The sequence below is a fragment of the Bos grunniens genome, chromosome 7 (assembly GCF_055505025.1).
Source record: "Bos grunniens cultivar Pamir isolate PY7600 chromosome 7, Bosgru_T2T1.0, whole genome shotgun sequence".
NCBI classification, from domain to species: Eukaryota; Metazoa; Chordata; class Mammalia; order Artiodactyla; family Bovidae; genus Bos; species Bos grunniens.
The window spans coordinates 88352210-88375911 of NC_141171.1; the positions used below are offsets into that span (position 1 = coordinate 88352210).

General features: G+C 37.0%; 1 protein-coding gene across 50 annotated transcripts in view; it reads right to left on the reverse strand.

Moving 5' to 3' along the window:
• The window catches only part of MEF2C (myocyte enhancer factor 2C), a 179155-nt gene that overhangs the window by 91902 nt on the left and 63551 nt on the right, over positions 1 to 23702 (reverse strand). For 30 of the 50 annotated variants that reach the window (XM_086412993.1, XM_086412988.1, XM_086413009.1 and 27 more), the window contains one exon: positions 10528 to 10723. In XM_086412993.1, the coding sequence (XP_086269119.1) occupies positions 10528 to 10581 (54 nt within the window). In that variant the 5' untranslated portion in view covers positions 10582 to 10723. Of the gene's footprint in view, positions 1 to 10527; positions 10724 to 12490; positions 12696 to 23702 lie in introns of those variants that run through there. The other 20 variants (XM_086413011.1, XM_086412995.1, XM_086412989.1 and 17 more) reach the window with 2 other exon arrangements.

Genomic DNA, 23702 nt, shown 5'->3' on the forward strand with positions numbered 1-23702 from the left:
CTGAGAAGTTGGTTTCTAGGTTCTGACAATAAACCAAAGCTCCTTTTGTGTGGACTCCACAGTCACCTCTGTCCTCAGACCCCCAGACAGGACCGCCAAAGCCAGTGAGAACCACACGTATGCACTAGCGGGCACACACTTGTTCTATATTTATGGATGTTTATTTAAATTTCACAAAATGAGAAGCATTTTGGTTGGTAGCAAATACAAGCCTGTTTACAGCCGGAATAAAAGAGGTGGGTCTCTGATTTACTCACAGTCGATGTAAATAACAAGTTCTAAAACAGAGGACAAGTCCTGTGTCATTTCCTACAGGGCAGGGAAATTAGCTAGACGACTGGGTAACAGAAAGGGCATTTAATAATGAGTCTCCACGCCACACGCAGGCCTCTGTTCACCCTCCCAATCCTGGCTCCATTCATAAAGTCACCTCAGGAGAACTTTTCTGCCACATTTTAACGGTGGGAGTCCTTGCACCTTATAGGCAAGAATAAATGAAAGGAAAAAGACCTTCGGAAATAGCAGCTATTCACATTTATGAGAATAATGGAGACCTAACTCTAAATGACTTCAGATGTATTACCAAGGGGAGTAAGGGTGACTTTATCTATGGATCTCCGGTGTTTCTTCCCACCAATCAGAATTTTTCATCCTGATCTTAATTGAACTGCTCAATGAGTGGAGGACTTTTTACTCATTTCAACTCATAAAGTAACAGTAGTTTCATAGTTTGGGACTAATAAACCCAGCTACTTTTATTTTCAAAGTTTTGAGGTTTTATCAGGTTTTGTTTTGTTTTTCCCAAAGAGAGTCACGATGAATACTACTGTCATCTTACGAAAATATTTTAGATCCACCCCTCCTCACCCACAGCCTAGAGAATCTCTCCGCTTCCTCCCAGTTAAGGAAATGGAGTGACTAATGAGGAATGAGATGGGCAGTTGGCGGATACAATGCGCTCTCTAATCCAGAGAGCATCTAGGTCTTCCTCTGTGTTTAAAGAGTTAGCGATGGAGTCAAGAGTCTGCCACGACAATCTTTAATTGAAAAAAAAAAAAAGGGAAATGCCCTCTTAAATGCTCTTTTTCTTCCCCCGGCTTGTTCCTGACAGTAAGTAATGGTGTGACTGTTCTAAAGTCTTCCTCTTCAATTTTATTTTGTTTAATTCAGTCTGTCATTAGAAAGGCTTGCGAGCTTTAGGCCTGATGATTACTTTCGGTGGGAGGAAGTAGGGCCACTGCAGACTTGTGTTCTAGACAAGCGCTCCTTTATACAATGACGGGGCCTGCCACCATAAATGAAAGGCTCTTTAAAGAGCAGAGAGGGACTCTTTTAAGCAGAGTGCTACCATGTGCTTGTAACCCTCCAGCATAACTTGCGAGGATGAGACAGCAGTGTGTTCTGCTGCAAAGAGGACTATTGTCCTCGTTAGCCTCCAGCAAATTGAGCCCCGTTTCGCTGCAATGCAGTAGGATTTCCAAAGGGTTGCAGGCAATCCTAAAATTCTGAACACCACAAAAGGATTAAAATAGGGGGGCTCAGCGTATGGAATTTAGAACTCTACAGACCCCCTCACCCTAAGTCAACACCCCAACCCTCAGAACGGGCCTTTAAATCTTGTGCCTTGCACGCTATTTTGAGGAAGTGTAATAAAAGCATGGGGTTAAAATTGAGTATCTATTAGCAAATGCAGAGTCTGAGTTTTAAAACTTGTCATGGCTGATTTCTGATATATTTATATACATGGGGACAAGGAAGATGATAAGCTATAATGATTACACTTAGGATTTAAAAGATTTCATTGTGGTCCACTTTCAAGCTTAAGAATGTTTTGGATTTTAAAAAGAGACTAGATATAATGCAATATGTTTTACATTTTTTAATACGTGCTCTTGAGGTCTGCTTCGTTTCTTAAGAGGCTGATTTACATTCTAAATTCAATCTGCAGATGCAGTCATGAAACAAATACTTATTTCTCTTTATCTTGTATACATGAAATACATCATTTGAGTCTGAAAAGAATCAAATAAACCAGATTAATATTTTGGGGTCAAAAACATGTTTACTAGTTTAACAAAGCCAGAATGTACCTAAGGTAAAGGTCAAAGACTACTTCATTCCCTGCTGAGCAAATGCTCAGGAAGCACATTTGTCTATGTTTCCTGTCATAACAGGAAGAGTGTAACTTCTTCCTTTCCACAATGGCTTCAGTTTTACCTCCCAACTCCAATATTTTCTCCCTCAGGGCCTTCCAAATCAATCCTTGGAAGACAGAAGGCAGGAGGCTGTCTCCCTTGTAGTTTCCAAACAGTTACATTTGTTGAAATGTTATTTAAATGTTAGTGATTTCTTAAGCTAAGCTGTTCCAACTTAAAATTAAAAGTCAAATATCCAAACATTTAGAGCGGTTCTCTTATTCCTATTAGTGGTCCAACATATTTCAAAAGAAACACAAATACATATTCCATATTATGGGATTTCATTTACTTTAACTATGTTGTTATTTTTTTTTTCCCCCTTCCAAACAAAGTCATTATTCTTGGTGGGGGCGGGGGTTCCACCTGTCTTCAATAAGACTATCTGGGATGTAAGCTTTAAAAATACTTTTACTATAATAATTTTTGAAGGAGCTCATTTTAAATGAATAAATTACAATCTTAAAGGAAGTCTAGACTGCAAAGTACAAGGCTTTTGAAACAATTAGCAACATGTTCTTTAATCTACAGTTCGGAAGAAACTTCTTGGTTTATGACGTATATACGGTCTATTTATAATGTTAATATTTTTGGTGCTGGTTTCTCAGTAATACAATGTCAGAAAGTTTGTGCATTTGCAGAGCACAAGGGCATCTGCAGCACGCAGAATGATGTGTGCATGCACTCAGAGGTGGAAGGTGCTATTTGGTGCCAACTTGCACCCAGAGTGAGACACGATAAATATAAGCATTGAAATTTTTCTAAGTTACAGTTTTACATGGAAATTGTATGAGATACACAAATTAGAACTGAAACAACAGAAGTCTCGAAGCCCTCAAGTTCAGAGCTTAGTTTTTAAATCAGAGACAGAATTCAAGAGTAGACAGTTACCCTTTGCCTTATGAACATTTTGGGCTCTCCTGGACTTCTCACTAAAGTAAAAACTAATGCATAGTTACATGGCAGTTCAGATAATATCTTGTTGGCAATAAAGAAACAGATCTAGCTATAAAGTGTAAAATGGCCCACACCACATGAAATGTACAGAAAATGTGCTGTGTCCTATCTCTATGATTCGTCTACAGAGCTGGGCGATCATTTGTGAATTGTTTTCAAACTGACAGGAACAGAACAGAAAGGAATGGCTTGATGTCACAGCTGTTAAACATACATCTGAGCTCTTTGGTTATACTTTCTTTGATTTGGAATCTTGCAGAAGTAGTTTGTCACTTTTCCCTTCTGGCTTTCTTTTTCAGTTAATTTCAACTCTCGAATAAAAACTTTTCCTCTTGGTGATTTTATGAATAACAAAAGAGTGACTTAATTTATATGCAGAGGTAACCTCTGAACAGGCACGCACAGGCTGCGTCAAAATACCTTGCGATCGAATTCTGAGGTGCACTGCTGTGTCCTAATGCATTGCCATGATATATCCTACTTTTATTTACTGATTCATTTTCTAAAATTAGTTTAATGAAAAAATTTAATATGAATTTAGCAGTGACCTGTTAAATGGTATTGAGGGAAAAGTGGTATCATCATCACCATCATGAGTTATTTCCAGGTTTATTCTGGATTTAGAGATTTAAAAAAACCCAACACTTTGGCACTGATTGAACTTTTTAATCACTTAATTTTAAAAAAAGGTCCCAGATATTCACCGTCTAACATGGATAATGCTTCTATTGTATTTAAAGCATAGTTTCCTCTCAAATAATTTGTATTTGCTTGACATGCATACAAGCAACTGGCAAGTCTGGAAGTTCTGTTTGTGAAGATGACAGAAGAAAAGTGTGCTCGGATGACTCTCTTCTAACTCTTGGCTTAGAATTTATCCAAAAAATATTTTCTTGAAGTAATTTATTTGTCTTTCTATGTTATCCAATTCCTCACATTTAAACATTGAATCTATCTCAACTTCAATAAATTTTATACTAGGTTAGTAGGCTGCAACTCTCAAGTTTAGCACCGTAAGTAGCCCTTTTATTCCCTAATATTCTGGATATTACCTTGAAGGAACATTACAGTAAAAATTCCATTGAAAATTTTAGTTAAAATTCTAAAAACCTAAAATAGAGAAAAACTAGGAAAATTAAGGAGTAAAACTTCATTTTTTAAAAAAGAGTCATTTGAGAAAATCAACGCACCTCTTTTTTTTACAGTTTAGTTTAGAAAATATCAGGTTTAGTTTAAAAACCTCAGTACGTAGAAGTTGTCGGAGATTGCATCTATACTGAACATATTTCTCTAGTTTTCTTTTTTTTTTTTCTGAGCCCACTTAAAATAATCATAAGTCATGTAAGGAAATGGAGATAGGGACATAAGAAAAGGGAAAAAGTTACAAAATGTAACAGCTATGACTAATCCCCTTTAGTCATAAGGGGATTCTCCTATTCTATTAGCAGGAGAATATTGCTAATTGTCTTTAATTTGTGCTCCAGATACTGCACTGATAATTACATGAAATTTTGTTTGCTGGCAAAAACTGTTATTGTGCCAGGTCTGATGAAGAAAAGAATTTAAGACATTTAATAATCTTTATGCCTTAACTTACTATATTAGGTCGTAACTGGGTTCTTTGGCAAATATTTCTCCCTGGTAGTCACTCAAATATGTAAATATCTTTTTTAGAGCAAGTCATACAAATAAATTTGGGTGTGTGTCTCTCCTATCCTCTCAAAGTGGAAAACTGAAATTTTTAAATACAAACACATTAAGTAAACAGGTTTAGGTTAAGCATGCCTGATTTTCATATATCTTTTTTCTTGATGTAACAGATATAACAGATTTCTAAGTACATTCTGTTTGCAGAAAGAGTCATATGAGGACAAAACTCATTTAAAAATCTGGCTGTTTCAGAAGCACAGTAACAACTGGTACCATATGAAGGAGGCTAAGATTATTGCCTAATTGATGAAGGTAACTCACAGGTAAGAACAAAAAATGCAGGTGGAAAAAAAAAAAATGCAGGTGGAGAGACTTGAAATTGTAGTGTGAGAATAAGCTGCAAGCTAGAAGTGATAAAAATGGTGACAAGTAGTTCAGAATAATTTGGTCAGGAACATACATTTGAAAGTCAGTCCCACAAGCATGAGAAATTGGGAAATTACTTCTCCCCATCCTTGGCACGAGCCCTGCCCTGCAAATGTTCTGTGTGATTTTTTTCCCTGTTCACTAGCCATTCTCTGTCATCCTGGCTCTTGCTTAGAAATGATTCTCTTGCCCCTTGTTAGCTTCCAAAGGCTCCTTTGTGCCCCAACTCTACTCTGTTTCGGGCTCCCCTGCTGGCACAGTGGTAAAAGAATCTGCCTGTCTGTGCAGGAGAAGCAAGAGACTCGGGTTTGATCCCTGGGTTGGAAAGGACCAACCCACTCTAGTATTCATGCCTGGAAAATTCCATGGACAGAGGAGCTTGGTGGGCCATGGGATCACAAAGAGTCGTAAGCATGCATACAGGCTCTACTGTGTTCCACTTTTCCTTCCACCTCCCTGATACCCTTTCAAGCGGGTAACAATGCACTGGAAATGAAGGTTCAGGTACCATTCTTTAGGGTGCTTAGTTGTTTTGACAGAAATCACATTAACTATAATAACTAATGGTTCAAAGACCTCGAGTCTTAACAGGGATAACTAACAGGTAAATTTCTCGGGCACTCATCACGTGCTAGGTACTTTACAGTTATCCCCCAGTTTAATTATTTCAATGACCCAATGAAGCAGGTACTATTTTTCAATCTTCCCCTCTACTGATGAGGGAAGCAAGGCTCAGAGGGGTCAAGTTACTTGCTGGAGAGTCACACAGCTAGTAGCAGGCAGAACTCAGGCCAGAACAAGTTTTGTGTGTCTCTAAAACCTATGCTCTTCACCATGATATGCTGGATGCAGGATGATGTATGTAATGGGAGAAAGTAATGACATAAAGGCATTATCTTATACAGAACGCAGCATGAGGTAACCGAAAAACAGCTTACTTTGTTTTTGGATCTGAAAGATTTGGGCTCAAATCCTGGCCACCTCCCAGTGTTAACTCTCTGACTTCAAAGCTCTGCATGATCTGGGCCCTGCCTAGCATCTAAACCTTTTCTCTCGTCTCTCTGAAGTTACACACAGGAGGCTCAAGTAAGTTCCTTGGGGCATTCCTTCGACTCCTCAGCCAGCTCTTCCCTTTCTCAAGGAGCTTTGAAAACACTGTTCCCTCTGGAATGCTGTCTCCTGCCGAACTCTGAAACACCTCTTTGCTCCCATCTTTCAGCATTTCCTCAGGGAAGCCTTTCTCCCACCCCCAATCTAAATAAAGCACCTCCTGTTATTCTTTCATAGCATTTGGGTAGTTTCATTCATAACACATGTGAACCAAATTTTTGTTATATATTTGCATATCTCACGTCTGGTTCATCCGACTAGGCCCACAGGCCAATCCTGTCTGCCTCCTGTTTTTGCCAGTAAAGTTTTATTCAAACACAGACACGTTAAAATTCATGTACGTGTTGTCCTTTGCTGCTTTCACTCAAGGGTAGAACTGAGCATCTGAGACAGAGATTGCATGGTTCACAAGATCAAAAATATTTGTTATCTGGTCCTTTACAGAACCAGGCTCCTGACTTCTACAGCGGACAATAAGCTGAATAAGATTCAATTGGCTTATCGCTGAGCACTTCATGTTAGGCAGGTTGCAAACAAATGATATTTGCTGACTTAATAAATAAATGAATTATTCAGCTGTTAATGGAATTAATGAGGATTAAATGGAATAATAAATATGTAGTTCTTGGTACATGTAGCTACTTTAAAATTATTTGAAAACTTCTGGGAGACAAATTGACAATTCATGATTTTAGTTTTATATAGTAGCTTAAGAAATCACCTCGTTTAGGTTAGAGATTGAGAAATTAGTGCTTTTCATAAACTTGGAGACTCTGGAAAATTAAAAAAAAAACAAGCTGTTACTTTTTCCCTCCCCTAAACTATTTTATGAATATAATCAGAGTTCCTGAAGTTTAGCTGTTGCCTACTGCCATAATGAAAAATAAAGTAAGGGCAAAATTCAATTTAAACAGTCGGCCGCTCTGTTTTCCCACAGTTTTATTTCTTAATGATATACAACTTATCACATCAGCTCTGTAATATTTCATTTCACACTTTAAGTCAGTATTTCTTATTCTGTAAAAACACACCCTGTTCTGTATAGCCAAATAAACACCTGTGATGGCAGGGCAAGCTTTTACTGCTTCTGAGAAAAGATGACAGTGAGCTATTGTATGAGGTTCTATTAAGGAGTCTACAGTGGGGGGAAGCTTCCAAAAGGGCAAAGCAGTGAATGCTTTTCTTTTCAACATCTGAACATGCACTTTAAAGGGAGCCTATGTTAGGGGTGTCTCCTCACTTTGGACGACACGCGGTTGCAGATTTGCTGGTGCTGATTATTAGAAGTGACCTACATCTTCTAGGCTCTCTCCCAAATGGCTCTTGTGATCACTCTTGCAGTAGATGAGAGGCACGCAGATGACTATTTTTAAGTAAGATGGCTGTTTAAGACTGTCAATAGCCATTTACAATAATCACTGAAATATATACTAAAACATGGAAGTTTTCAATTTTACTAATTCTATTTAAGAGTACTGAATCACAAGGCCAACTGAACCTAAAGACTGAAGAAAAGACGATGTATGTATGTGCTAATGTGCTTAGTCATGTCTGGCTCTTTGCCACCCCATGGACTGCAGTCTACCAGGCTCCTTGTCCATGGAATTGTCCAGGCAAGAAGACTGGAGTGGGTTGCCATTTCCTTCTCCAGGGGATCTTCCCAACCCAGGGATCAAACCCATGTCTCCTTGCATTGCAGATGGATTCCTGACCTTCTGAGCCATCAGGGAAGTCCTAAGTAAAGACTACCCAGATCCTACATTCTATAGAATAAAACCAAGGAATTCGTCTTCAGGATTAAAAAAGATAAGGCTAATTAAACTGAATTTAAATAAATTTTATTCTCTTAAAAGTTATTATTACTTCTAATATTGGTGAGAGTGATAGCAACTGTAGATGCAGCTATATTTAAATTATGAAGAAATGGTCACTTGCAGCTCAAAAGTTAGTGTTTTAACATTCTTGCATGCTTATATGAGCTTCGTATTTCTTTATAAAGCATAATGGAAGCTCATGACTTCAACCTGCAAAAACTTTCTTTTGTCTTTGTAAGCAAAAAGAAGATACAATAAATTTCATGAACCCCCATATTACCTGGTATTATTAATAAAGTGTAGATGCTAATTCATATATATTTTTGACTCTACCCCAAACAGGTGCTAGCCCAAACAGTAAGGTCTAAACAGTTAGTGGTATATGATGTTCAATATTTCAGTCTTAATTTCAATTTCAAGCTATAAATCAATTAAAAATACTGTGGGTTTTTTTAATATTGACAGAATTATTGCTTTTTGGCTTGACCCATAGCAATAAACAATGTTTAGGAAACACTGAAGGAATCCATCATAAATCTTAGCATTATTCATCCTTTAGCTCAATTTTCGCCAAAAATAGTTCAAGTCATATGTACCTTAAACACAGTAATTTAAAGGAATATAAACCTGAAAATCTCAAAAGTTTCTTTATCACTTAATGGCATATTGGCTTTGATGGCATAAATAACAACTTGCATTCATTATAATTTACACAAGTAGCAATAAAAAGTTTTAAAGCACAAATAAGTTCTAGTCTCACTTGAAGGTCCAAGAAGACAGAAAGGCACAGTAGGGAAGAAAGAACATTTTTATCTGCGGGAAATTACAGTCTAGCGGGGCTTCCCGAAGGCTGTTCTCTTAGCTTTCAATGGGCAACAGGCAAGACACTGTCCTCCCCCAGGGTCAAGGAATGTCTGTTCTGTAGGTTCCATTATCTATTGCAATGGTTGGAATCTGGCAGTACTGTCTCTTACAACTGGTATCTGTTATTGGTTGCATCCATCCTAATGTTACAGGGAGGCCTGGGCGTGCTGCGATTCATGGGGTTGCAAAGAGTCGAACACAACTGAGTGACTGAACTGAACTGAATGTTAATTTAACATTAACAAACCACCCAACTATTCTTTTTTTGAAGAAAAACAAAAAATTTATTAATATTTCTGTATTCACAGGGGGCTTCCCTGGTGGTACAAACAGTAATGCAATGCAGGAGACCCAGGTTCTATCCCTGGGTCAGGAAGATCCCCTGGAGACGGGAATGGCTACCCACTCCAGTGTTCTTGTCTGAATTCCATGGACAGAGGAGCCTGGCGGGCTGTAGTCCACGGGGTGGCAAGGAGTCGGACATGACTGAGCCAATGACTTATACATTGACACTAATTCACAAGAGCTCACAGAAGAGAAATGAAACTCAAAGAAGCAGTTAGACACTGGAGCTTATATACTCTTTTTAACAAAGGAAAGATGGTTTGAGCTTTAAGGGATGATAAATCATGGGGAAGTGATTAGGAGATACATGGAAAACCAATGGAAAATACAGGTCACTTTAGTAAAAGCTTTTTAAATGCAGCTCCATCTTGGTCACACAGCTAGTCTTACTTCACCTAACTAAATCTGCTCTCCCCAAGCATGAAGAAAAATAGGGTCAAATCACAAATATTCATAATATACAAGTCTTTGCTGAATAAAGCACTTGGATGCGTAAAGTCTTTAGAATAGATTAATTGTACCATAAAGGTATCACTGGAGTTCTAAAAGCAAATAATAACATCAGGTGCCTCTAGGTTTATAAAACTCAAGGGTTTAAAGAAATGGTATGGATTAACTGGTGGTTCTTGCCTGTATGTTTGAAGCTGCTAATACTTTGCGGGGGTATCTTCTTTGTTGTTGTGAGCACAATGGTAAATATTTTGAATGTATTTCAAAGTCTCTTTCACTGTGAACAGAATGAAAACTATTTTTATACAGGATATTTAGCCCATATTATAAACCTTTAGGTGGAGGACCACAAAAGGCCTCATTCCCACGAATCTAAGAATATCTTTATTTGGTGATGTGCGCAGTAGAGCAATATTATACTTATTAACTCAATTATTAAACTATTTATGTTACACAAATGCAGCTTCCATTTAAAATTAATGTTGAAGCAAAAGGTGAATCATCATGAATGTGTAAAGTATAATTTTTACCCACAGGATGATTTTTACCCTGTACCTATAAGAGAATACTAGCACTTAAACAGACCGCATTTAACTCACTAAATCTTTTCTCAATGGATAAGCTCGAAATGCTTTCAATACCCTTAACGTATCTGGGAGGAAATGTAATAAACGGTCCATGTAAATAATAATTCCAAAAAAGTTTACCCCACTCACCTGTCTGTTACGTTCATCCATAATCCTCGTAATCTGAATCTTTTTTCTCCCCATAGTCCCCGTCTTTCTTCTCTCTCTCGTCCCTGAAATTATGTATTTTTTCCTTCCTTTTCTTTCTCTTTCCTGTTTCCTCCAAACAAATCTCCTTTTTCAGCACTTGCGCTGCTCAGTTCCCAAATTCCTGCATTCGTTCCTGCTGAACAAAAAACAAAGATCAAGCACGACTTTAATAGCAAGCCACTTTCATAAGAACTATCACATTCTATTTTTTTTTTTAATTCTGTGGAACTAAACAAATCAAATGAACAGAAAGTAAGTATTTATTAAAAGTACATGATATATCACATGCAGGAGCGTATCAAGTAGAAATGGTTTGTTTTTATAATTAAAAGACTCTTGTAAGTAATTTAACAAGTCATTTAAATGATGAAAACTATTCTTTAAAGCCCAACACTTGAAATATATCTTTTGCAAAGAGTTTCTCAGTATTTTTTTAATGAAATTAGGTGACTATTTTTACCCTTCTGTTATGAAAAATTACCTAAATCAGAGAGTTAATGAACCTTTATGTACCTGTGTATGCTAAGTAGGGCAGCTAATTCATTTCTGAAGGGAAAACAATCTCATGTTTTGACAGCAGAGGTGATAACGTCCCTCGTTATGCAAATAGGATGGACTATTATGAAAGTGCTATTTGATATATGCAAATGTCAACTAATTTAAATCTAAATCCTTTAATCTTACTTTTAAAAAGTCACTGTTATGGGGACACTGTAAAAATAATGTGGGATATTTAATCTTACATAACAAGCAGCTATCAGCTGTGAGATCTCCTTTTCCTTTTGAAAGCCCTTAAGCTATATCTTGAATACAAAAATCAAAAAAGATAATCATTCACAGAAAAGAAAGAAATGGTGCAAAAATTAGAGTATTATTCCATTTATGACTATAAGCTGTCAGTCCCCTATTTTAAAATATTTTAAGAAGATCTATCATATCTTTGTGGGTAGTAAAATACAAAATTATATACTGGATATCTTAGGCCATGAAATAAAATGAGAGAAGTGATCATTGACAATGTAAGATAAATCCAGAGAATCCAGGGTATTGAAAGTATTCTTCTTTGTTTAAATTATATCTGAAAATATTTGAGTGAAAGTGAACTGCTGTGAAATGTGGAAGTTAAAAAAAAAGGCATTCCACGAATGGCTTCTTAATTTGCAAGCAACAGCTTCAATCATTTTATCCCTTTTCCCTCAAAGGATGCAAATACTTAACATGTTGCTCAGAGTTTCCCTGTTTATTTTAGTTGGTGTCTGACAACCGACCTGATCAATTCCCACATGTATTATGTAACATTAAGCCCATGTCCTGGCTATTTAATAGATTATCTGGCTCGAATTCAAAGTTATTGGAACAGGAATTGGAACTGTTGCACACTTGGTCTGATCACATTAGCTGTCTTTTGATTTCTTTAATTTAATTTCTAAATTCTTTATCACCTTGAATAAATTTTTTAAAAGTTTTCTGTGATTATCTAATTGCAGAAACTATTATGATATAATTAGTTCTGGTGGATTAAGTTCTGCTTAAATACTAAGACTATCCATTCTCTTTTTCCCAATGCCTTCTATGAAACTACAGCTCAGTTCTGCCTCTGAGAATATATATATATGTTGAGTAATTTCACGACCACACAGGGCTCATCAAAATGATTACTCCAGCGGTAATTTTGAATGTTGGAAGTAGTTCAAAGTTTTAGACTTATATAAATAACACACATTTGGACAGACAGGAAAAAATTAGCTACAAGATAACATTAAAAATTACATTAAAATACGAAAAATCTGCAAAGCACAACTGCATATTCACTATTGCCAAACATTGTCCATCTATCTATTTTTAGAGTCAGTCTAAAATATCACTCAACTGGACAATTTTCCTGTGTTTCCTACAGTCTTACCTTAGAAGCAAGCAGCACGTTAGAATGGTATTTCCCATGCATGTGCAAGACCCCAAAGAGACAAGCAGGCTTCCTCGGTCACAGAAAAGCCAACCCATGAATCCACAGCAAATGCATAAGGGACAATTTCCTTTCTTTCATTGAGCTGAGGCCGGTGGCACTATCGGCTTACAGGACTATGCCTGCCTAAGCGCTTATTCACTTTAAGGTGGAAGGTCAGGGTGAACAGATTAGAGAGTGGAATGAGGCGGGGAAGAGGAGAACCTCTGCAGATCCTGATTTCAAAATACAAATAACCAAACGAGTAGAGAAACATCCCTGGAGAAGAGTCTTCTCGGAAGGACAGAGTTCCTGATGAATCAAACTTAGAAGAGTTCTTCCATCTCACCACCCCATATTTCACAACTTTGAAACAAGGGACATTTCTTAAAAAGAGCAGAGCAAGGATTTTTTTTTTTTTTTTAATTCTTAAAACATAATGGGACATATTTGCCAGAAAGAAATGGTTTGTATCAATATGTATAAATATATATCTGATTAAAGATGACATTAAATATATTTTCCTTTGTGAAATATACAAGGTAGAGAGAATGCAAGGTTAAATTTTAATAGCATTCAAATATCTTACTTCCCATAAAAATGAATGTGTCTTGAAGGGTGCTGCTTTTTGAACATTTCTGAAATGCAAAATTTGATATGATTAAGTACATATGCAGAAGAAGATGTGGTGATGATGAGATTGTTTTCATGAAGTAAAACGTGCTTTGGACTATTGGGCTTAAAGACTATTTGATTATGGGTCACCATGTTTCAAGGTTGTCAGTAAAAATTCAAAGAGTTAGGAAGGTCAGTAACAGCTCAGTAGCTGTTTTCTTAGCATAACTATTTTTTCAACCTGATTTTTACATAAAAATTATACTGCAAAGTTGGTTTCAAGAATTAGTTTCTAGAAGGCCTAGAGAGGCTGAAGAAGAGATTACATAATCTCATTAATCTGAAAAATTGCTTTGTATGTATATGAAGAAAAGGATATAACAGCTGAACGACATGTAGTAGTATTCGAGTTACACTGAGAACTTTCATTATGTACAATCAACCATAAGCTTAAAATAATTCCAGCAGCCTTGCCGCTACTTCTTTCCACATAAAAGAATTCTTGGAAAATGACAGAGCTACAGAGAAACAATCAGTAATTAAAAAAAAAAACAACAGTCTACCATAGTTACACTCTATACTACAGTCTTCTGCATTTTTTTTTCTTTTGCCAACCTAAATATAAGAAAAATAAAATCAGGCTGCTTACTAAAAAAAAGGGGAACTTCATTATGGCAGGCTTCTGTTCACTTTGAGTTTGGCATAAGCAGATAGATGAAGGCAAAGTGGTTTGAGACCCAAGGAGAGAAGGATTCTTGTGGACAGATGCTAAAAGCTCCTTCTCCCACCCGGGACTCTCTCATTTACAAACCAGTTCCCTTGAGTGACACACACCTCCTCCCCTCTTACCCCCCTCTTTCTTGCTCTCTTCCTCTCTCCCTCCCTCCCACAAATCCCTCCCAGTAACACAGAAGAATCTTGACAGAATGGCAGGAAACACGCACAGGCTGGTCAGGGAAGGATATGATGTCAGCAACCACGAACAATAAAAGGTGTAAAGGTGCTTCCTTCCCTAAACTGTTCCAGAAGTGTAAAATGGGAACCAAAACTCTTCACTTCCTTCTCTGAGCAGAACTGTCTGAGGGTGCTGGGCTGCACACCCCACACAGGGAGGCCTTTGAGAGGTTCAGATAAGGGACAAGCAGAGAACTCCAGACATGGGACAACATTTCTGACTCCTATTTTTAAGACACCTGAGGGAAAAAAAAAAATCCATTTCAGCTCTAGGTTAGTATTCTGTCTGACTGCTGGAAGAAATAAAAATAAGAAGATAAATAAGTTCATTTTGGTGAAGTAGGAGATACACAGCAATGACCATTTACCACGCCTCACCAAAATCATCTTAACACAGCTCATGCAGCCATATAACCTTAATTCACTCCCTCGAGGCACATGAAGGATTCTATACAGGCAAAGAGCCAAATGGATACTTTATTTATTTATTTTTTTGGTAATTGTGAAAAAAATCAGTGTTTGTTGGAAAATACAAAATACACAGATTACTTCTTTGCCTCCATTAAAAAAAAAAGATATAGTGAGGTGGGGAGAGGAGAGATACCTAAGTTATTGAAATTTTCAAAGTTCTTAACAAGAATTCAGATTAAGAATCAAAGTAACTAACATAAACTTTCAGTTATAGTCAAACTATTTATTTTAATCTCATCACTATTAGGTTCTTTCTAACATGGAAATGGCAGTCTACCATAAGATTTCTGTAGGAAGAAAACCACATATCAAGTGGATCTGAGTCATCTTCAGATTTCAATCATCTTCCCACAACACTTTGATTTAGAAATTAAACATAACCTTCAGTTTTATGTTTTGATCTTAGAGTGAGACTGCCATGCCACATTAAAAGATGTGGGAAGAAATTAATTCTCTGCTGCTAAACTTATCTTTGCAAAGCATGTATTTTGCTACAATAAGCACAGTGCAATCACTTAAATAAAAACAGCCTATGAATAATGATAAAACATTAAAAAATGTGATGTCAGTTTGCAATGAAGAATTCTGTTTTTCTTTTACCCACATTAGCAAATAACTTTTTCACTGACTCACATTTTCACTGACATTAGCATCTTCATAAAACGTTTTGAAAACATTCAGGGCTGAAAACCAAGCATGCTACATCATACAAGAAATTATATGGTTAAATAAATACAAGCTGGTTACTTAGCAAAGGACAAAAATGAACATAAGCCTAGTTGCTTCAAGCCTCGTATTACTAATTCAAACAATTAAATGATACATTATTATTTTAAGTGGAAAACGTTGCTCATTATGCTGCATCTAGATACATTTAACTTTCTGCTTTATGATGTATTTGAAAGACATATGAGGCCTTTAATTATATTCTGGTTAAAAGGAACAAGTAGAACTTTCACTTTTTTCTCTTAAGAAGTATTCTGAACTTCAAAAGTGTTAGTCACTCTGTTGTGTTCAACTCTCTGCAACTCCATGGACTGTTGCCTGGCAGGCTCCTCTGCCCATGGAATTCTCCAGGCAAGAATACTGGAGTGGGTAGCCATTTCCTCCTCCAGGGGATCTTCCTGATAGAGGAACTTCCAAAGATATTACAATAATTATTAATCTTATTGTTAGTCAACTGTGTGATGTCTTATGAGCTAAGGAATATTCCCTTGGTCTTGAAAGTTATTCCATTTCTCTCTAAGTTTACCATGTATTATATAGAATGCTATATTATCCTAGGTATGAATGCAAGCTGAGCTCATTCTGACGACACATAGCTAAGACATCCTCTTAAGGATAACAAATTTACCCATTCTTCTCCACCGGCTAAGTACCATCATGCCAAACTAAAGTTATTTTTTTTTTATTTATTCCAAGTTAATATGATTAATTTTGAGTCATTTTCAAAACAGTAACATAATGTCACACATACAGATAGTAAATAATGTCAACTGTCTTTCAGCTCCTCACACCCGCCATGCTCCTTCCTACCACAGGGCCTTTGCATATGTAATTCCTTCTTCCTGGAATGTTCCTCCCTCTCCTCTGTGCCTCCTTAACTTCTTCCCTTCCTTTCTGACTCAGCGCCCGTTTCACCTCCCAGAAAGCACTCCACACTCCTGATCACATCAAATGCTCCTGTGAGGGCTCAGAGCACCATGCCTTCCTTTGTGGCATGTCATAATAGAAATTCTGTCTGCTGACTTCCACAACATCTGTGGGCCAAGTCTGGCTTGCCTGACTTTTGCATTCTCAGTTTCTAGCCCAGTGCCAAGCGTACAGTGGGAGCTAATAATTATTGGTTGATTAATGAATTAATTCATTAAGATTTTTATCTCTCAGGTCTTTATCACTATTTTGAATGACTACTAAGAACATTTTTCATTTATACATGAAGAAGACTCACTTAATCTTTCATTGTATTTATATAGCATCTCATATATGGAATAAGAGATTCTGAGAAGTGAGGCTGATTACAGACTAATAATTTAATCACTTAGAACCACTGTTTGTTCCCCTGCCTTACAAAACAGCTGGGAAAGACTTCTTCATCTTTAGGACAGTGTAATCATTAAATGTAGTACTGTAGGTGAAGGCTAGGTCCAAAGTAGGACTGAGAACGTGGCTTACTACTTTTAAGACTGCTTCAGCTTTGAGGCAAATTGAAAGTTCTGTACAATGAGGTTATCAAGTGAACCATGTAATCTTTACTTATACCATGAAGACCTCACTTTGCAGAGATGATGATGGGCAACTTCTGAAGGTAATACCTCATTTATCCACTAGCAATAATCATTATATGAAGAAAAATTTACAGTGTTATAAAAATTAAGAAGCTTCTCATAAGTATCAGTCATGGAAGAGCTTCAGGCTGCAAAAGTGGAAATAACTAGGGAAATATATCAATTTTCCCAATGACCACGGCTGCTGAAAACTCTACATTAATGTTTCTAGTCCTACTTTAATATCTTTCCCCAAGGACAAAAGGAGATGAAATGTATGTCAGAAATATAATAAGGCTAAAAAAGAACTCATTTTGAAAACCCCTGCAATTAATTTAGTAAGTGGGCCTAACCTGCCATTATCACTGATATAAATCATTTTATTTACACAAAACTAGAATTTAAGAGACAGAAATCTTTAAACAACTGTATTTCATTATAAACAATTTAATAAACACAAGGGAAGCACAGCTTCCCTGTCATGATCATCCATGGTATATTTTGCCTTGGACATATTTTTCACAGTGGAGCTTAAACAGTATTCTCCAATCCCCTGCTAAAATAAACTCCGAATGGTCTAAAGATGTCAAAAGCCTTGTGCTATCCAACCACACCACAGTTTTTAGTCTTTCCGCATTGTACTGAGTAATTAAGTCAGGGTTCCATCAAGTCTTTGGTTTCCTGATGTTTCACAACAGCATGTCCACCTTGCTTTCTTCTACAGGCTATTTAGTGATGGGGCAGGGCTCACCACCAACGCAGATCCAGCCCTGTCCTCATCACAAAGCAAGAGCTACCAAGCATCACAGAGTGTGCTCTGTCCCCCAGCTGTAACCGTTCCAAAAGCACATGCATCTGGATGTTCTGTTGCTGTTATTGAACACAGCAAGTTAAGCACTATATGACACCAATATTAGCGAAACAAAAGTGTCAGCCTTCACAGCATACTAGGCTTGAAATGGGGGATGTGCTATTGTAAATTTTCATCTTGTTAGGATAAAAATATGAATTCCTTTTGAAAAACTTATTATTTTCTTAATCTTTAATACACCATATTTCATTATTAAAATGTAAATATTCAACAATTTTTTTTCTCAAAAGCCTGTGTGTATTAGACACAGTTTTCACCCTTACTAATCCATTTGCATGTGTGTGTGTGTGTTTGTGCAGAGGGAATATTTTCCCACAAAATTGCAACAAATAGAAAAAACACATTTTAGTTTTTCATAAGATGTGGGTAAACAACAAGAGTGCATTTTAAGACACCTGAGTACTCCTGAGTATTATCACCAATAAATGATCATAATACTATTAGGATTGTGATATAAATGGTTAAAAGGACATTCTACGTAAAGGCTAAGTAATAAAATAATAATCTGTATTCAAATGTTACATTACATGATTGAAAATTATGTTCTTGAAAATGATTTGCCTCTGTTATTTACTTTACCAATTTATTAACATTTTAAAAATGACCTTGGAATGAGAAGAAATACTACTGTCTTCCTGCCAATGTTTTTGTTCTACATTAAGAAGAGTATGCTTGATAAATCATCTGCTATTTACATTCACTGAATGTCATTTACTTTTGTCTCTAGCTAAACTTTAGAAATGTAGTGTTTACACAGAAACCTTCTATGATAATTTACATAATATTCAAAATGCCATGATCATATCTCAAATCAAAATACAGATATTTGATATTACTATTATATATGGCTCAACATGGAAGCTCGTGATTCATCAATTTTTCTATTTCTCTTCATCTCCTTTACAGCATCCTAATCAACCTAATTAAGGCTTTGTTCATCTGAAACCTCTGATGACAATTTGTTTAACTCTGTCCCACTGTGGTCTTCTTATAAGGAGAATTAAATCTGATCTTCTGACAGCAATCATTAAATGATCCCAACTGGCCCCAATTAAGCCACATGGCTCACGGGCTTCCATACAGTCAAGTGTCAAGTTCCCTGTTTCATTTACACATCATTCTTTACCTTGGTTTATTTTCTTAAAGCCAATTAAGTATATGTGTCTTATCAAGTGGAACTACAATAAATTTCCTTGTGTCCACTAGCTCAAGACAGGGCACCTCCTGACTCCAGAGTCACACTGAAACATCATGCATGACTCCAACATCATGCATGACTCCTGAAGACTTTCTCTCTAGCTGTAGTGCTATTAATGGAAAAAAAAAACAAAAAACTTTATATTTATTTACTCAGGATGAAATTGGTGCATGTGTACCTTCTCAAAGTAATACACATGTTTAAATGGTTCTGGTGAACATAAATCAATAGTAATTTTTCATTTGGCTTATTTACAAGGCTCTTTTAATAGAGTAGTACCTGCATTTAGTTAAGTTTAATATTCCTTTAAAAAAAAAAAAAAACATTTGAAATGATCTCTTTAAGACCCTCTAAAACAGCAGTACCAAAGTAAGACTTCTGAAGTTAACCTTTCTTACCCTTAATTTCTGCTCTAATTTTTCCACATATGCTCAAATGTAAGTTCTGTAATGATGTTCCCAGGCCTTCCTACGTGCGCAGGTAGCCTCAGGATTTAGAGCTCATTGACTGTGTGCTACTCCTGGGAAACGGCTGATTAAAAACAGCCTCTTGAGGAGTAGCTCCTATTCACATCTGGCTCATCTTATTCTAAACTCTAATACCTATGTGGAAATTTGACCCCAAGCTTTGGCTTTGGAGAACCTCAGTTTACAGACCCTTTACCTTAGGTGGCAAGGCAGAAACATAGAGAAATTAATCCCAGTATGACTGGCGTTTGACACAGTTTCTGAAGGCCTTAATCACTGACCTGACTACTTTCCTCTGAATACAAACAAATGCACTGCATTTTTGTATCTAGTCTAACACTAGCTATCAGTGATCATCTGCTGGTTTCTGATGCAGGCTGTCACAGTTCTCAGAGTAGATGGATTAGAACATATCTGCGCATCCTAATCATATATAAAAACTGACATTAGGACAGACGACTGGAATGGATGTTATGCATCCCATAGGACATTAACCTTGATGGAACATGTAATTCTTTTTATCACTGACCAACAGATGTGACTACAAAGAAAAAGGAAAATACAATGGAATCTTTAGCATATTGATGTTTGGCAACACCTAGAAAAAACAAAAAAAGTATGTGCATTTTCTTTATGATAGTTAAATATACACTTGGTCAGCTACTCAATAAATCACTGTTCTTTTCCTCAAAAGAGCAAAATTCAAAATACACATTACAAAACGCTGACGAATTAGAAAACATTTACCAACCTCACAACTAACTGACTCTTCTACAAAATGTCTAACAAATGTATTAAAATGTTAGTAAAGCAAAACAGACGCTGGGTGCTGTATTATGAAATATTTCTCACTGTATTATAGTAATCTCCAATAAGATTTGATGTTAATTTTAGAGCATGCTTCTGCTAAAAAGGGCAAACCCTGCAACAGATTTAGTACAAAGAAGCTGAAAATATCCTGTGGAAAAAAAAATCTGTAGCAAAATCAGCCAGCCCAAATCCTGCCATTACTCAGCACTGCAGTGACGTGCGGATGTTTGTAGTGGTTTGAGGAGCTAGCAGGGGTGGAAACTCTACATACTCGACTCCAACATGATTGCAATTGAACCTCATCAAAGTAAGAGCTCATAATTTGTCACAGAAAACAGCCAATTAACATATGTTAGAAAAAGGCTTCATAAAGATAATATATGATTAAAGCCCCAGTGCAGCTGTTGAAAATCAAAAGTATGCATTTAAAAAAGAAATCCCAGCCTGAGCTTCCGTATGGCTAAACTGATAATGGCTACTATGATTTTTTTTTTAAGTTGAAAAATATAATTACAGTGCTTCTCTTAAGTCTGGGGTTATGGCAAGGGAGAACTGGGTACTGCAGCCCTATTTACTATGCCTTACTTAGTTCTATAAATAGTTGAAGCTCTTGCCAAAACTCTGTAGTTACTTTGTTATAGTGCTATTTTAAACACAGACCTTCATTGTGAGCTAAATGGCCTTCAGGATGCACTTTGTAGTTAGAGCATTCCTCTCAAAACTATATCCTCCCTTTATCTGTGTAAAACTCCAGGACAAGAGGACTCTACATGACTGCCCTGCTGACTACAAAACACACCAGGACTGTGTAACACACAAGTTTTAATACTTCGGAACTTTTGTCAGGGCTGGTGGTCAGAAGGGTGACAGTTAAATGTCAGAAATGAGATTAAGGTGCACGAACGCAGTGCAGATCCTTTTACGGGACACAAGGCAGGCGATCTGAGCCAGCTTTGGAGCAGATAAACTATACGAAACTGTATGTGGTGTATGCTCATCACAGAATTTAAACTAAACTCTAGCTTGGACCACACGGCCAATCAAATCCTGGCTAAGCTGATGTCACTGGAGGCCGTGAGCCAAAATCATGCTGTTTAATATTACACATATCAATGAACAAAGTCTGATCAACAGTCACAGATATATAAATACGTCACGCATTATACCTGGTGCCAGAGACGCCAGGGTGAACAAAACAAAAGTACTGGTCATCACGAAACTGAGACTTTAAGGGACACAGGGGATTTGTATAACAATTGCAGATAGAAAAATAATACAGAGAAACCACCACAGCAGAACAGGCTAGGTAGGGGGTGACGACATAGGAAAGGGGCCCAGGTGGTTAGTGCTGTCAGGGAAAGGTTATTTGAAAAGATGACATCCGAGGCGAGCTGTAAACAACGGATGGAGCAAGGCAGTGTTTGGAGGGTGAACATTTCGGCACCCCACCCATCACTGGGGGTACAAATTTGGCCAATTCACAGTTTCATAAACCTCAGCTGCCTTAGCTAGAGAATGGGAATAATAACGCATACATTCTGTAAAGAGGTTATGAGGCTCAGGAAGAAAAATAGATCCACATTCATTTGCAAAAATTCAGTTAGATGCAATTCAATTTCTTGACTACCCTGTGTAAACTTGTTTTCTTCACTTTAACATGATTTAATTTTATGGAAATTATAAATACTTTGAAACAGGGAGAATACAGTATAATGCAAAACGTTTCTAAATTTGTATTAGTTGAATCCAACAGTGTATCTTCCCTTGAGATGTGGCTGTTTCATTTAAGTAATGCCCACTGGTTGAAATATCAGTAGGTCTTGGGGATATAAGTTCACTTTGCATTGCTAAATATAGATAATACCATGGGCAGTCGGACAAATACAACACAAAATTTCTGCAAATATAAGAATTATATTTTTTAAACTGTATTTTTAAAACTCTTTTAGAAAGAAACAATCTTACAGCATTACTAATGTAACCGAGTCACTGTTTTAGGTTGACTTATTTCCTCTCTCATAGGGCCCAACTCCTAAGCAATCAGCACAGTTTTGATTAAGATCTCAGAGATAATGCCAGTGTCTCACTGTATGGGAAATATTCACACATCTTTGGACACAAGCTTCCAATGAGATTAAGCTACGTAGCCTCATCAAGCCAAAGAGATTAATTTCCTACTTAGAAGGAATAGACAAACTGAACCATCTAAAACTTTTTAAAGCATTTTTAAGAGGAAAAATACAAAATTTAAGGATTGCAAATTTTAATAAATAGGAAATTAGAGTGAAGGACAATAGACACTTTGATTTTAAAAGCTGTAAAATATAAATGTCCATCAAAAGAGTACAGAATTTTAAGTCGGGGAAGGGTCAAAATTTCCTATTTAAGGAAATTTTATTTAAGGAAAAGTGGGCATACATTTTAAATTCTCTCTCCCCTGTCATTTTTTTTTTGGGGGGGGGAAGTGGTATAAATTTGATCCTTTATTCCATCATTTTGCTCTTACGTCCTGTTTGGCGAACATAATTTATGTTAAAGTTGTATAATTTACCAAGAAGCCTAAATGAACACTCATCTGTTTTCATATTGATCAAATACCCTGAAAATCTGGAAGTTTTTTTTTTTAAGTCAGGCTGCCTTTTTTCTTTCCTAAATGAATCACAGTATAGACACTTTTTTTTTTTTAATAAAAACTAGCACAGCATCTTCTTTTATGCCCGGTGCCAACCAATACTTCACATTGCACACTCGCGTCCCTCCCTATCTTGTCCAGTGATCTGTGGAGGACGCTTCTCTCCCTTCAAAACTCAAGTCATAACTGCACACAAAGCAGGCACATAAATACTAATTTCTCCCCTCTATGTGAAGCATGCCCCACTTGATTTTTCATTTCATCGCCTTTCTTTATCTCTCTTTCTACATGCTTAGAACTGAGGGGATATGGAAAGTGAAACTGTCAAAGAGCTAGGAATAGAGGTGTTTTCAGACGAACAGAACGTTTCCTCCCTAAGATGCAGGCAGGACAGGCAAGCAGGCTGCACAGGGCTGGGGGCTGCCGGCCAGGGAGAGCGGAGTCGGGTCGCAGGCCTAAAGCCTGGCGGGTGGCTCCTTATCTCAGCACGTCTACACATTCCGTCCCAGGCTCTTCTCAAGGAAAGCCCAAGTCATCCTTGGCAGATAATACTACATGGAAAGTATTACAGTACTTCCCCTGTAACAAAGACCATGCTATGACACGAGAAGTTACTGACACAGGCAGCTTTTCGTCCTGATTCTCTAAACCTTAGGGTCTGTTAAGAAAAGCACCCAAGGGTGGAAGCAAGCTCATGAGTCTTCTTAGAAATCCCAAAGTGTATTCCAAAGATCACTGGTTTCTGGGGATGCCAACAAGTGATTCCCCACCCTACAGCACCACCCCCCCGCAAGTTAGAAGATGAAAAAAATCAGGAAAATAAGATTTCTCTGCTACAGGACTTTTCATATTCTTTAATGTGTGTGACATCAGAATCTGGAGTATTCC